General features: G+C 38.7%; 1 protein-coding gene across 2 annotated transcripts in view; it reads right to left on the bottom strand.

Moving 5' to 3' along the window:
* The window catches only part of dxo (decapping exoribonuclease), a 24,420-nt gene extending 8,640 nt beyond the window's left edge, over positions 1 to 15,780 (bottom strand). Inside the window, exons 1-4 of one of the 2 annotated variants that reach the window (XM_060840618.1) lie at positions 15,187 to 15,780; positions 5,285 to 5,773; positions 3,976 to 4,202; positions 998 to 1,217 (exon numbers count right to left, since the gene is read on the bottom strand). In XM_060840618.1, the coding sequence (XP_060696601.1) occupies positions 998 to 1,217; positions 3,976 to 4,202; positions 5,285 to 5,742 (905 nt within the window). In that variant the 5' untranslated portion in view covers positions 5,743 to 5,773; positions 15,187 to 15,780. The remainder of the gene's footprint in view (positions 1 to 997; positions 1,218 to 3,975; positions 4,203 to 5,284; positions 5,774 to 15,186) is intronic. The other variant, XM_060840617.1, reaches the window with a different exon arrangement.
* Positions 15,781 to 15,867: the final 87 nt, after the last annotated feature.

Consider the following 15,867-nt stretch of genomic DNA (forward strand, 5'->3'; position numbering starts at 1 on the left):
ATGATCTCTCTACATATTTGTGTCTCCATCTCTCGCTTGCTATTGGGAGGCCTGTAACACAGCCCCAACATTGTTACTGCACCCTTCCTGTTTCTGAGCTCAGCCCATATTATCCTCCTTCAGCATAGCTGTGATATCTTCTTTGACCAGTAATGCAACTGCTCCATCCCTTTTACATCCCTCTCTATCCCACCTGAAGCATCGATATCCTAGGATATTTAGTTTCCAATCATGCCCTTCCCTCAACCAAGTGTCAGTAATAGCAATATCATACTCCCAGGTACGAATCCAAACCCCAAGTCCATCTGCCTTACCTACTATACTTCTTGCATTAAAACAAATGCACCTCAGACCACCAGTCCTTTTGCGTTCATCCACTGCTTCCTGCCTACTCTTCCCCTTTGTCATGCTGATTTCATTAACTAGTTCCTTCCATATATATTTTGCTTCATTTGATCATTCAGCTAATGAACACACTAATTAAAAAAACCTTCTTTCTGCAGAGTTGTCATCTTCTCCCTCTTTGAATTGTGCGTCTTTACTCTGTTTTCCACTTTATAATGGGATGAGTCCTACAGTCCTGCCAAGATTTGTACAATCAGCAACTGTGTGTGGAGCTATTACTTCCAGTCTTTCACCTGCAGCTGTGATTGCTATCAATAGCCTCTACGTTGGTTGTGTTATTTTGAAATGTTATCAAAAAAGGCATATTATTTGTTATTTAAAAAGGAATTCTTTCTCATTTCAAAAATATCTGGGAAATAGAGATCACTGATGCTTCATTTCCACTCTGTTTGAAAAGCAATCTAATCCTGAGTTCTCAGTGTAGGCAAGCACAAATGTGGATATTTACTATTTACAACAGGCATGCATCTCAAATAACATTGGAGCTGTGCACTACAGGTGTTTACAGGTGCATATTCATTAGCTGATGTGCTATTTAGAACAGCTTAATTTAATCTTCCCCATGAGGGTGCAGGAGGCAAAGGTCACCTACCTGTGAAAATTCCTCTCTTGGTTTGGAGTGTAAATCTCCCTGCTTGTCTTTAGTTCCACATAACACTGGGGAGCCTTTAACCTTGGGTCAGAGTTGTCTTTGCAGTCCACCTCACCAGAGAATACGAGTGAATGCCCATTCAACCGAGTTCGAACCACACAACAAAATGCTTCATTAGTGTTTACCACACCTGCTGGATTAGGATTCCCACCTGGTTTATCTGAAAAATAATCTATGAATGTTTCCACTTTTGCATCCTCATCTGTCAAACTCCTTTATGCCAGGGTTAATACCAGGAATACTAGGCTGCCTTCAGTTTTGTATATCAGCTATTTTTCATGCTGTCCATATAAAACTTTAATGAGTGCTTCCTGACATTTGAATATTTAAACATAAACATAATACAACGCAAGAATAACTTCTCTCTCAGAGATGCTGTCTGACCTGTTGAGTATCCCCATAATTTTCTGTTTTTATGAATATTTACACATGTATATATTTCAGTGGCAATCTCTGAAAGCAATCAAAGTGCCTCATCTGCTGTCCTAGCTGAGGTCAGTTACTGTCACACAAGTTGGGATCTTTATTGACCTAGGTTGCCAGACATATTTGAACAAAGTATGAACTTAGTATGATTTTTCAGTATTTAAGGGAATTCTGAGAGAGATTTCTATACCTCTATTCCTGCTTAGCCTTTTAAAATATAGTTCAGTTCCCAGCAGATATTTGCTAGTGGCATTGAAACAACAGTAGGTGAAATCACTGCTGTTTAAGTTCCCAATTTATCTTCTAATTTAAATGAGATTGGGCATGCCTATATTAGGATTTCAGCAAAGTGTAATAATGAGAAAGTTCATTCTCTATCTACTTTTGCTGTGAAAAACACCCAGTGACACAGTTATAGATTGTGTCATTTAAAAACTTGGTTGGGGCTCGAGAGACTCTTTTGAATTTTATAATATGGAGTTGAAATATATAGCTATAGGTGGTAAGAAAATGTGAAATAATTAAGATCATCATAAAGCATTAGAGTTATAGAGTCACGTAACACGTCAGTCCAACTCGCCTGCGCCGATCAAATATCCTAAACTGAACTCATCCCATTTGCCAGCATTTGGCCTATATCCCTCTAAACCTTTCCTGTCAGTATACCTGTCCAAATGTCTTTTAAATGTTGTACCTGCTTCTACCATTTCCTCTAGCAGCTCATTCCATACATACACCACCCTCCGTGTGAAAAAGTTACCCCTCAGGTCCCTTTTAAATCTTTCCCCTCTCACTCTAAAACTATGCCCTCTAGTTTTGAACTCCCCACCCCTGGGAAAACACCTTGGCTATTCACCATATCTATACCCCTGATGATTCTATAAGGTCACCCCTCAGTCTCTGCTGCTCCAGGGAAGATAGCTCAAGCCTTCCAAACCTGGCAACATCCTCATAAATCCTTTCTGAATCCTTTCAAGTTTTGCAACATCCTTCCTACAGCAGGGAGACCAAAATTGAACACAGAATTCTAAAAGCGTCCTCACTAATCAATTACACAGCTGCAACATGGCATCTCACTCCTATACTTCACTTTCAAGGAACTGTGCACCACCTGCACGCATAGGTCTCTTTGTTTGGCAACACTCCCCAGGGCCCTACCATTAACTGCTTCAGTCCTGAAATATTTTATTCCATTGTGGTTCGTCAGAGATGGGTACTTCTTCTGCAGGAAGCATTGTTCATCCTGAATAGAATCTGGAATACCCTTGCTCATATTAATGTTATATTGGCTCCTGTTCATTAATACAATTTTTCCTCATTATAGCATATAGATAGCAAAAAAATTAAAGCATTTCATTAGGCCAATTATTTAGGACTGAGGTGAGTAGAAATTATTCCACCTAAAAGATGATGAAATTCTCTACCCAAGAGCATTTTGGATGTTCCATTGTTGAACACAATGCTGATAGAAATATATTTAATCTCTCAGCATCTTAAGGGATATGGGGGAGTGGGCAGGAAAATAGTGTTAAAGTCCACATTAACCTTGATTGAATTAAATGGTGGAGCAGGTTCGATGGGCCATATGGCCTGATCCTGTTCCAATTTTTGCATTTAGCTGAAGTGGATAATCAATGGCATTTTTAACTGCTGTTTGTTCTTTAGTTCCTTATTCTTATAGCTCTTTGTGGTTATACTAATAAATACTCAACTTACAGTCACAGATTCATATAGCATGGAAACAGACCCTTTGGTCCAACTCATCCACACTGACCAGACATCCCAATCTGATCTAGTCCTATTTGCCAGCATTTGGATCATATCCTGGCAGATGGAATTTAATTTAGATAAACGCAAGGTGCTGCATTTTGATAAGGCAAATCAGGTCAGGACTTATCATTAAGCGTATAAGGTCTGGGGAGTGTTGTTAAACAGAGACCTTGGGGTTCAGTTCCATAGTACATTGAAAGAAGAATTGCAGGTAGACAGGCTAGTGAAGGTGGTGTTTGGGATGCATGACTTTATTGGTCAGTGCATTGAATATAGGAGATCAGAGTTCATGTTCTGGCTGTACAGGACATTGATTAGGCCACTTTTGGAATACTGCATTCAATTCCGATCTCTTTGCTATAAAGAAATGTTGGCAAATGGGACTAGATTTATTTATCTTATCTAGTCAACATGGCCAAGTGGGACTGAAGGATTTGTTTCCGTGCTACACATCACTGTGACTCTAAACTCTTCCTATTCATATACCCATCTAGATGCCTTTTAAATGTTGTAATTGTACCAGCCTACACCACTTCCTCTAGCAGCTCATTCATACATCACCCTCTGCATGAAAAAGTTACCCTTCCAGTCCCTTTAAAATCTTTCCCATCACATCTTAAACTGAGAAGTTAAAGTTATCTTAACCAACTTAATCTGACCACTGCAATCCTTTGACAGCTAGATTGTTTTGAAGCAATGAAAGTTTTGAATAAATCTCTCACCTGCACACAAGTACTGTTCAAATTTATATCCTCCATATATCAATTCTTCCTGCATTTCAGTCCGCTGCTCTCTCTGCCGTCTGGCTTCCTCGGTCTCTACCTCACTCATGTAATAGGTTCCATGAAACAGAGTCACTGCCAACATCCATCCCTCTCGGTTCTCATAAGGAGTCGTTAGAATTTTAGTCAGATGTCCTCTCCATGTGATGAAGTCTGTGTGTAGCTGACTATAAGTAGAAACAGACATAGACAATTTCATAGACCAGCAAAACATACACAAGAAAGAAAACAGCACAGTTGATCTGTTTCCATTACCAACAGCCAGGAATGTACACGGTTAACACTATTAACAATAATAGTCAGCTTGCAATAGGAAATATTCCCCGGTTAATCCTCTTCATACTACAGGAGTCTTGACTTTGCAACACAGTAGGATGAAGGGCAGAATATGAAGATTTGAATATGTTGACAAGTTTTGTTCTCTCTGCAGTAATATTGGGAACTCTAGTGATATGAATACATAATCTTTTGTCTTATATCCCCCTGATGATTATAATTTAACTGCAGCCTGAATCCAGTTAGAGGTCAAGGTGACAGCAGAGTAAGATTCCTGAGTAAGTAAATTTCACTTCTCTTCATAATCATTTCAGGCCTTAATTCATGATTTTCAAAACACAAATTCAACTTTGTTCTAGCTTGTTTTCACTTATTGAGGAAGTATCTGTAAGGAACCCATCGAACACAATATAAAGGGACAGAAAATTAAGGAATCAAGATCACATTCCTTCACTGAAAGACTATCTTGTCATATAAATGCACATGGCCATAAAGTGCTTAGCTACCATAGTTACAAGCAAATAAACTGATTACTCTCTGGTGACATTTTCATACAATGACAATGAACTAAACACCTGTATCATTTTAAAAAATTACATATATTTCCTGATAGGAGAATGGGCAGGCACACTAGGCCAGACTTTGCCTTTTGAATTATGAGCCAGGGTTCAAATATATGCTCAGGTGATTGCAAGGTCATATATAAATGAGTTTAATCAGTTCCAGGTCGCAAAGTAGAAGTCTGCCCCCAATTCAAGACTAAACTGACACTTTCCACTCAATTGCTGATGTGGATTTGAGGGAAATTCTGAGGTGGAAACTAAATATGGTTCAAGGAAGAATCAAAGAAAATTCACTCTAGTTAACTGCAGACTGCTGGATGTTGACAATGGATTTTGAAACTAAAAATGTTCCATTCTTTCAGGAGCTTTGTAACAAACGATACTGTTCTACAGCTAACATTACAACTTACTTTGATAAAGCAGGTGATTTGTCATCACCAGATAGCGTGGGAAATTTGTGTTTGTTCAATAATATCCACTTCAGGATATGATCCAGCTTTTCCTTAATGTTATCATTCCTTTTTATGTATCTGTCTTTGTAACCATCCCGTAGATTGAAATTTGGATTCTTGCTGGTGGGTTTCACACAGTATTTTAGCTGCCTGGCATCATTGAAGAGCTGGCGATTTGAATCTAATGAAAAGCAGCCGATCTCTACAGGCTGCCTGTAGTCAGGAAAGCTCTTGTCATAATAGTCAGGCTGTACAGGAAGGGCAAGTTTACTGTCTGCATTGTTTGTGCATAAGATGTAGTGTTCATCAGTTTCTGTTTTTGGTAATTTAATCCCACTTTCTTGAGTATCATCTGCTTTTCGTTTAAAGACTTCCCGACCAGACGATTCCCGACTGGTGTTGAAATGTCGATTCATATTGTCACAGTTCTTGACTTAATTAAACAATCTGCAAGAAATTAAGAGAAACAACACATTAAATATAATCAACAGAAAAAAAAACAATATTTTGTAAGTTACTTTATCCTACTGGAAGATTATTTCAGCAGCTCGGTTAGTAAAGGCAGTAGGTAACTAAACATTGACCATTCATCCTACAAATAAAAACAAAATACTCTGGATGCTGCAGATTTGAAATTAAAACAGGCAGCATCTGTTTCTGTACCTGTCTGAAAATGGTGCCAGACCTGCTGAGTTTTCCCAGTACTTTGTAGGATAAAATAAAAACAAATCCCAATTCAATTCTCAGTTAATATTGGGTGTTGATCAAGGTGCATTAAGTGACTTCTCTGACTGTATAAGAGAAAAGAGGAAATATAAACCATCAGTCAGAGCATGAGTCTGCAATGTAATGACCTACACAGTGGTTGTTGATCAAGAAAAAGGAGCTTGCTCTGGATGCCTAAAAACTGTCCATTCTTTAGATGTAAAGAATAGATAATTGTGGTCCAGCTTGAGTGAGTACTTTCAACAGACAAGATAGAAAAGTAACTTGGACTTTGCTACTCAACTTGGGTTATCCAGATGAAACATTTAAAATCACTTGTTCTAATAGGATTAAATCATCCATTTAAAACTTAGCAAATACCCACACAAATATGAGTGACAAATTTCACACAAACTAGTGTATTTTATATTAATCACTAAAATAGTGGCTGGGCATTAAAGATATTCAGAATATGGACATTTGAGTCAAACATTTAAGTTAATTAAAAGAGTTTGTAAATATACTGAACTATCCAGTATAACCATTCTATGTCTTTCAATTTCCATAATTACAATACATTTCACTTCCATGCATCACGGGGGATTGCTAAAAACAGTTGTTTTAATATACAAACTATGAACTCCTGCTTTATTCTAATCCAGTCTTTACAATTCAAAGACCTTTTCTGCACAATATTAGAATTACCTGATGATTTGTATTATAATACATTGAACAGAAGGGAACTGTGAAATATTCCATAATGATTACAAAAAGGACATTTTATGCACAGGTTCCATAGAATGCCATCGCAGAGATAGCCATTCAGTCCAAATGGTCTGAGTTGTGTGTTGTTCAATTACAATGTTGTGATGTTGATCAAGCTGTGACTTACAACTATTGTGTGATCTTTAAGGTTTTTGCAAAGATCTATAGCTCGGGTTGTGGATGATGTAGTAGGTTAGCTTGCTGAGCTGTTGGGTTATCGTGCAGATGTTTCATTACCATACTGGGTGACATCATCAGTGCGAGTTCTGTCCCACTTGGCTTTTAAGTGGTTCAGTCTGTTGAGGTGAGTGTTACTTCTGTGTCTTCTCTGCAGTGGTTTGTACACTGGGTCTATGTATTTGTTGATGGCTTCTTTGGTTGAAAATCAGGCTTCCAAGAACTCTCTTGCGTGTCTCTGTTGGCTTGTCCCAGGATAGTAACTATGTCATAGTTGAACTGATGGCCCTCTCACTGTGTGTGTAAGCGGAAGGGGGAGAGTGGATCATTTTGTTTAATAGCCAGTTGGTGTTCATGAAGTCAGATGACTAGTTTTCAAACTGTTTATCCGATGTATTGCTTGTTGCAAGGAATTCTGTATACCAAATTAGTCCTGCATGCTATGAGGGTCCTTAGTCCTGGTAAGTAGCTGGCATAGTGTGGCTGTTGGTTGGTGTGCTACTACAATACCTAGTGGTCCTAATAGCATGGTAGTTAATTCTAATATGATTTTCACGTAGGATAGGGTGGCCAGTGTTTTAGTAGGTACAGTCTTCTTGGCATTATCTGTTGGATAGGCCTTGGCGGACAAAGCTGATGGGGTATCCGATATTAGCAAAGACTTTGCGTAAATGTTCTTCTTTATACAGTTCTGGTGTGTTGCAGTGTGTCATGGCTCTTTTGAATAATGTCTTGACATAACTCCACACTACTAGAGGATCCAGTGACAGTGACTCCCAGCTGTTAAAGCTCATTTGGCTTATCATAAAAGTATCATTCTTACACAGCAACACAATCAGTATGGATAATATGCTCAAGCTGCTCAACCTATGCCTTACCACCCACTTTGTCTTCAACAGTTAGACATATCAACAGGTCAATGGCACACCAACGGGCTCTCCCATCTAGGAACTAATATCAAAAGCAGTCATGCAGAGACTTGAAAAAACAGCCCTTCCCCATACCCAACTGAAACAATGGATATGATACATGGATGACACCTTTGTCATCATCAAATGTACTAGACTGGAAGAAACACCACCTCATCAATAGTATACTCACTGGTATCAAGTTTACCAGGAACGAAGAGAACAACTAACTCACATTCCTAGATGTTATGATAGAACGGATGACCAAAGGAGGAGTTACAACCAAAGTATACAGGAAATCCACTCAGATGGACCAGATCCTCAATTACAACAGTAACCACCCCAATGTCCACAAATGGAGCTGTGTCAATTCATTATTCAAAAGAGCCATGACACACTACAACACAGCAGAACTTTATAAAGAACACTTACACAGAGTCTTTGCTAACATCGGACACCCCAGTAGCTTCGTCCACCAGTGTCTATTCAACAGACAATGCCAAGAAAATACTGTACCTACCAAAACACTATCCACCCAACTCTATGTGAAGATCATATCAGAACTAACTACCAGGCTGGTACGACCACTAGGTATTACGGTGGCACACCAACCAACAGTCACACTACACCAGCTATTTACCAGGATTAAGGACTCCATACCCATAGCATGCATAGTATTGGACAAACAGTTAGAAAGCTAGCCATCCAACATCATGAATACCAACTGGCTATTAAACAAAATGATCCACTCTCCTTCATCTCCATAAACACAGACCGAAAGGGTCATCAATTCAACTAGGACAAAGTTATTATCCTGGGACAAGCCAACCAGAGACACGCAAGAGAGTTCTTGGAAGCCTGGTTTTCAACTAAAAAGACCGTCAACAAACACACAGACCTAGTTTACAAACCACTGAAAAGTCGACATGGAAATAACAACAGGCTGGACCATGTAAAAAACCAAGCAGAACAGAACAACAGCGCTTCACAGAAGTTGCACTGATGTTGTTACCCAGTATGGTAATAAAACATCTGCATGATAACCCAACAGCTCGGTGAGCTAACCAACTATCTCATTCTGTACGATGGGCAGCAATGGGAATGCACTTGGAAAAGCAATTCCTGATGTTTCCTATTGTTATGGACTGAATGAAACGAGGTGAGTGGCAAGTATGATTTTAATAGAATCAAAATATTTACGCACACCAAACTTCAGAAACCTTTTGTAGTTTGAAGTTAGGTCCAGCTCACATCAGGTCAGCTTATGGTTAGAATCTGTGCAACAATGTCATTGTCATAGAGATGTACAGCATGGAAACAGACCCTTCAGTCCAACTCATCCATGACAATCGGATATCCTAATCTAATCGAGTCCCAGCAACTAGCACTTGGTCCGTATCCCTTGAAACCTTTCCTATTTATATACCCATTCAGACGCCTTTTACTTGTTGTAATTGTACCAGCCTCCATTACTTCCTCTGGCAGCTTATTCCACACATGCACCCCTCCAATCACCTCGTGCATGAAAAAGTTATCCCTTAGGTCCCTTTTAAATTTTTCCCCCTCACCCTCAAGCTATGCTCTCTAGTTCTGGACTCCCCCACCCTAGGGAAAATGTCCTCCAATTCTTTCATGCTCCTAGCCTCTGAACAAGACCTCCTGCTATCTTCAAAAATAAAAACACTTGATTGTCGTTCAATCCAAAACATTAACCCTGATTTCTCTCCACAGATGCTACCAAATCTGCTCTGCTTTTCGAGTAATTTCCTGTTTTTATTTGATTAACAGCATCCGCAGTTCTTTCACTTCTTATTGCTATCTTGTCTGGTTTGCTACTGTCCAGTACATTTTCTTTAAAAGTTATTAGTGGTTGCATACTGCACAAGAATAGCTTCGTGATACAAAGATACACAAGAATTGCCTTCAAAATGCTTGTCCCATTTATTGTCATGATTCTTACCTCTTTAACTGCTTGCTGCAAACAAATATCTTTGTTGTTTTTCTTTGCTTCCTTCGGTAACCAACATTGATCCAATACTGAAAGCATGCTTTTATTTGTTTTTCCTTCAGACTCAATATATCCAAATTGGATACTAGCAATATCTTTTGGCATGTAATTAATTTAGTAACAAAGATCTCACTGTTGATTTTGCTTTTACAGATCAACCTTTTGACTACTGACACATTCTCATCACACTCCATCAATAATCAAGGTTTGTGTCAATCACACATTACTTTTCCTTAACAAATAGCATGAAATGTAACTCAGCATTAATAATTTCCTATCTTGTTAAACATCAACTTCTGATACCAACATCTTCCTTTAATGCAACTTAGTTTCATTAAGATGGCAGTTCAATGGTGAAATGTGTCATATGTTGCTGAGGCATAGAGCCCAGGATGTTTTTCGATGGGGGGAGAGGAGAACTAATGACAGGGCAACAGAGGAAGGACCATGGAATTAGCCCCAGCATTTCAGAACCAGGAAGAAAAACATATAGATAGGGCCTCTACTTAAAGAGTCATAGTTCCCAATTGGTAATCACGTGCAACTGTTGAAAAGGGATAGGAATCGACCCAGCCACAACACACCATTTGTGCACCTCCTTAGAATGTCAGATTGTCTTCAAAAATTTGGCAGCTCGAATGAGATAATAAAAGATTGCTAGTGCCCGTGGAACTGACCATTTTAAAAAGTACTTAAAGGGGCCTTAATGATAACCTAATATAATTCTTCTATAAATGCTAATGTAGCAAGTTTTGAGAAGATTTGTAACTCAGGTTGAGGTTCTGAATGTAGGTTTGCTCGCTGAGCTGGAAGGTTCATTTCCAGACATTTCGTCACCCTACTAGGTCACATCCTCAGTGGGCCTCCGGGCGAAACACAGCTGATAGAAAGCAGGAATTATCAGTAGTGCTTCGCCTGGAGGCCCACTGAAGATGTGACCTAGTACGGTGATGAAATGTCTGGAAATGAACCTTCCAGCTCAGCGAGCAAACCTACATCCAGTAAATGTGAACTACATAGAGTCATAAAAAAAGGAAACAGATCCTTTGGTGCAACCAGTCCATATCGAACATAATCCCAAACTAAACTAGTCCAACCTGCCTGCTCTTGGCCCATATCCTTCCAAACCTTTCCTATTCATGTATCTATCCAAACGTAACTAAATGTTGTAACTGTTCCTGCAACCGCCACTTCCTCAGGAAGTTCATTCCATGTGCAAACCTCCCTCTTGTAAAAGATTTTCCCATCATTTTTAAATATCTCCTCTTTCACTGTAAAAATATGCCCCCAGAGTTGAAACCTCCATCTTAGAGAAGAGACACCTACCATTAACCCTGTCTATACCACTCATGATTTTATAAATATGTATAAGGTCACCCTTCAACCTCCTCCACTCCTGCAAGAGTCCTAACCTATTCAGCCTCTCTTTATAACTCAAACTTTCCATAATTGGCAATTTCCTGGTAAAACTCTTCTGAACCTTCGCTCATTCTTCCTACAACAGGAAAACCAGAAATGGACACAATAGTCCATAAGTCCCACCAATGTCCTGTACAACCTCAACATGACTTCTCAAATCCTATACTTGAAGCATTGAACAATGAAAGCAAGCATGCTAAATGCTTTTTTAACCACCCTGTCTATATGTGACAAACTTCAAAGAATTGTGTACCTACATGCCTAGGTCCCTCTGTTCAACAACACTATCCAAGACTCTACCATCAATTTTATATGTCCTGCCCCTGTTTGTTATATCAAAATATAATACCTTGCATTTATCCAAATTAAACTCTGTCTGCCATTTTTCAAGCCCATTGACCCATTTGATCAAGATCCCTTTGTAATCTTAGAAAACCTTCACTATTATGCCACCAATTTTGGTGCCAATACTAACAAATCTCAATTAGGATCAGGAAAAGGTAATTTTGCCCTTTGATTGGTGAAACAGGCTCAAGGGAATTATGGCTAATCTGTGATTTCATTCATTATGCTTGCATGCATGATATATCAGAATCAAAATGAAAAGATGATCTAACATCAAATTGCGTTTGCAGAAAGGAGTTTCAAACATCCACGTGTACAAGTTTTTCTTAATTTCACTCTTTAAAAGTCTGATAATTTTTAGGGCATGTATGCTTGTCCCAGTAATAGTTCCCATCCACCATACCTTTTCCTTTCGTCATCTAAGGAATTGATGATCAAATTATCCCTTAACTTCGAATTCCACATTACATAACCCTAGATTATGTAACTGTTCTCGTTACTTATCTCTGGAATCCAGATGTCATTCTAGTAAATCAATGTTATAATCCCTCCAAAGTCAATCTCTCATTCTCAATGAGCAGTGCCCAGATCTGAACATTGTACTTTAGACCTATCCAGAACTTTGTTTGGTTCAAACATTACTTCTACTCCTTATGTTCTAGTCTGTTGGATATAAAGGTTAGAATCCCATTAGCCTGTTTGGAGGAGATTTGTAGCTCAGGTTGAGGTTCTGAATGCCAGAACCCCATTAACCTTTTCCAGAATACGTACCTGTTCATAAGACTTTAGTAGTCTATATGCTTGGAGCTTCCCATGTCTTTTTAAGATCTTACAGCACCAGTTTTTCACTATTCAGTAAATACCCTCTTCCCCATCCAAATGATTGGTGCTTTTGTCCCTATTGAAATCTACTGCCATAGTTTTATCTATTCAATTAACTAATCCCTCTTTGCAATTTTATGCTTCCATTTACATTGCTCATAATGCTACCTTTTTTGTGTCATCTCCAATTTTGGTTTTTCTTTCACTAATAAACAGATAACTGCTGAGGTTGCTAAACGCATCTGTGTGCGACACCATTAGTCACATCCTGCCAATGGGAAGACTCTCCCATAATGCCTACTTTATCCTGTTGCTTCACAAATTTCTGAACCAGGTTAATAATTTGCCTTTAATCCCATCATCTTCAGTTTTTGTTAACAAATGTTTAAAGGTGGACTGAAATACTTGCTGGAAGTCCAAAGAGATAACATCCATTAAAATTCCCTTGTCCATGACATCAGCCATCTCTTCAAGAACATTAATCAGATTGGTCAGACACAATCCACCCTTTACAAGCCCAAGCTGCTGAGTTGAAAAGTTTTATATGAAGATTATTGTAACTTGGTTTGCTAACCTAAATACTGTTTCCATCAAAAATAGTTAGTACACAATTTAGATTCTGAAACATCTAAAACATTTTTTAAAAAAATTTATATTTTTAGAATGATTACATGTCAAGAAATATGGTAAAATGTACTTTAAAACTTGAGTACTGTATTCATTTTGCAAACAAATAGGAATTTTGAAAAATCATGATAGTGCAATCTGCTGGAACTATTTGTGAACAGCAAGCAGCAATATTATTCAGTCACCATTCAACCTGAACTTGCATTATATTTGTATTTATTAAAACTAAAAGAACTGCAGAAGCTGTAAATCAGAAACTGCTGGAAAAGCTAATCAGGTCTGACAGGATCTGTAGACAGAAATCAGAGTTAATATTTAAGATTGAGTGACCCTTCCTCAAAACTGACTGATTTCTCTCCCTGTACAGATCCAGCCAAACCTGCTGAGCTTTCCCAGCAATTTGTTGGAGCTGTGTTTGTTGTGGTTTGCACTACAGAAAATGTGAAAATAGAGAAAAATAACAAATATTTCAAGGATTAAACCATGTCTATCACTGAACCACAATTAAAATCTATGGTACAGCACCAAAAACATTGGATTGTCCAAGACTCGTGTGAAGGTAAGCCACGTGGCCTTCACCTACAGTACTAAGTAATACTGCCACTGTTACCCAGATGATGTGATTCTGCTTACATGTTAATTTATGGAGTTTCACAAAATACAGGTTGATTTTATTGAAACATAAATTTTACTGGAGCTTGAAAGGGTTGATTTGAAAAATGTTTCTACAGTGATCGAATTTCAAGCCACGGAAGATAGTTGCAGAATACAGATTTACTCAAAACTGAGATGCAAAGGAATTTCTTTCTCTCAGAAGGCAATGATATCTGGATCTCTACCTCTAAATTGTGGAGGCTATATCAAAAAGTATAAAAGAGGAGATTGCTACATTTTTCAAACATCAAAAATGTGAGGGCTATGAGAAACTAGAGTTCAGGTTTGCTGCAGATCAGCCACAATCTTATTCTGCCTCATTGTTCTATAAGGGCTGAATGGCCTACTCTAGCTCTTACATTTTTTTTTAAAAATGCAATTAGTGAATTTTTTAAAAATTAACTAGCTTGAAGAGGTTACATTCTATTGAGCTAGATTCCCCCAGCACTGGCTGTCCTTTGGTCCTTTATTCTGATTGAGCATTCTTCACATTATGACCCTAGGTATTGAGTTTCAACAAGCTATGTGACCATGGACACTCATGCTCAATCCTGCCAGTAGAGATCCATTTTCCAACATGGTTACTGGATAATGATTATGAGTCGATCAATTTTTCCAGCATATGTATGAGAAGTATTGATTTCCAGGCTAGTAATTAATATTCAGTTTGCACAAAAGCAAGCTAGATTTCTCAGTTGTCATGTACATTTTTTTGTCTGTAAGGTTCATAAATTTAATTGGTTATTAAATGGATTGATCTGTTGCAAAGAAAATGTTCAATTAGTATAGAATTAGATGAGTACAATCAGTATAATGTTAAAATACAGTCATGACACCTCTTATTTTACAGCTAATTTACAGGGCACACAGAACAACATTCCCTCACTGTTTACAAATTTTCTTTTCCCTTTCTCCCAAACAGAGTTAATAATTATGGGATACAGGGCAGGCAGGCTGAGAAATGCCTTAATGAGTTAGGAGTGCAAGCCAGTTTGTCACTTCACATAAGCGACATTTAGGCCATACGTTTCTCAACTGCATATCATTGTCTACATTAGGAGCAATAATACTTTAGCTAGCTAAATATAACCTGTGATTAGGTCACCACATAATTCATTGCCATCAAGAGAACAAAGACATTCATTATTTGCCAAATATTATTTATTGACTTGTTTACAGTACAGTTGCTGACTTTAAAATCAGAATGTCAAAACCCTAACCACATTTTACAAAAAAAATTAACAAAACTACATCCACAGACTACAAACCACTAACAAGCTGTTGATTTCAAAATGTTAGACAATTATAAAGCTGCATTGCCATGAAAGATCTCTGTATCATAACAAAGAAACAGCCAGGACAACAATCTCAATCCTTTTACAGCTATAGTTTTAAAAACTCGACGACAGAATAATTTTAGTGTTACTAACTTTTGACTCCTCAAATTTGAGTTGAAATCCAGTTGCGGCTAAGGGAATGAAAGTTTCTCTTTTCTGAAAGAATCCCATGACAAAATGAGTTTGAATAAAATCTCAAGCGGAGAAGCAAGTTCCCACCTAGAAATGGTCAATCTCACTCATTGAGGCGACAGGACAGGTGCTGAGATAATAAACATGGACAATATTTCAACGGAGGAAACGATTGGCCGGGACAATGTACAAGAGTGAATTTAATCTGCACCTGAACCAGAGCTTCCCTCTCCACCACTACCCTCCCACCCACCTCCCAACGAGTCCAAACAGCGAGTCAGGGCCGGAATTTAGGGAATGTCTCTGCCCTCCTCTCTCAAGGATTCCGATCGGGCCTTTCAGTCGCAGAGAGGTCGGAGCTCCGGGGAGAGGCGGCGAAAATATCCCCCAAAAACCCCTCGAACAACTTCATTCGGCGGAAAGGAGGAGAAATGAACCAACCCGCGCTTCCAGCTTGAACACGGTATCATTCCCCTCCCCCGCGGGAGAAAGGAGCTCACACCATCACCGAGTCCGAGCACAAAATGGCGCCGAGAAAAAACAGACGCCGCCGCCGCCGCCTTCAGCCTCTGGGTGGACACAAACCCCCCCCCCCCCCCCGGAAACACTGACACCTCCGTCCAATCCGGGAGCCGCTAATGT

Source organism: Hemiscyllium ocellatum, chromosome 20 (assembly GCF_020745735.1).
Source record: "Hemiscyllium ocellatum isolate sHemOce1 chromosome 20, sHemOce1.pat.X.cur, whole genome shotgun sequence".
NCBI lineage: Eukaryota > Metazoa > Chordata > Chondrichthyes > Orectolobiformes > Hemiscylliidae > Hemiscyllium > Hemiscyllium ocellatum.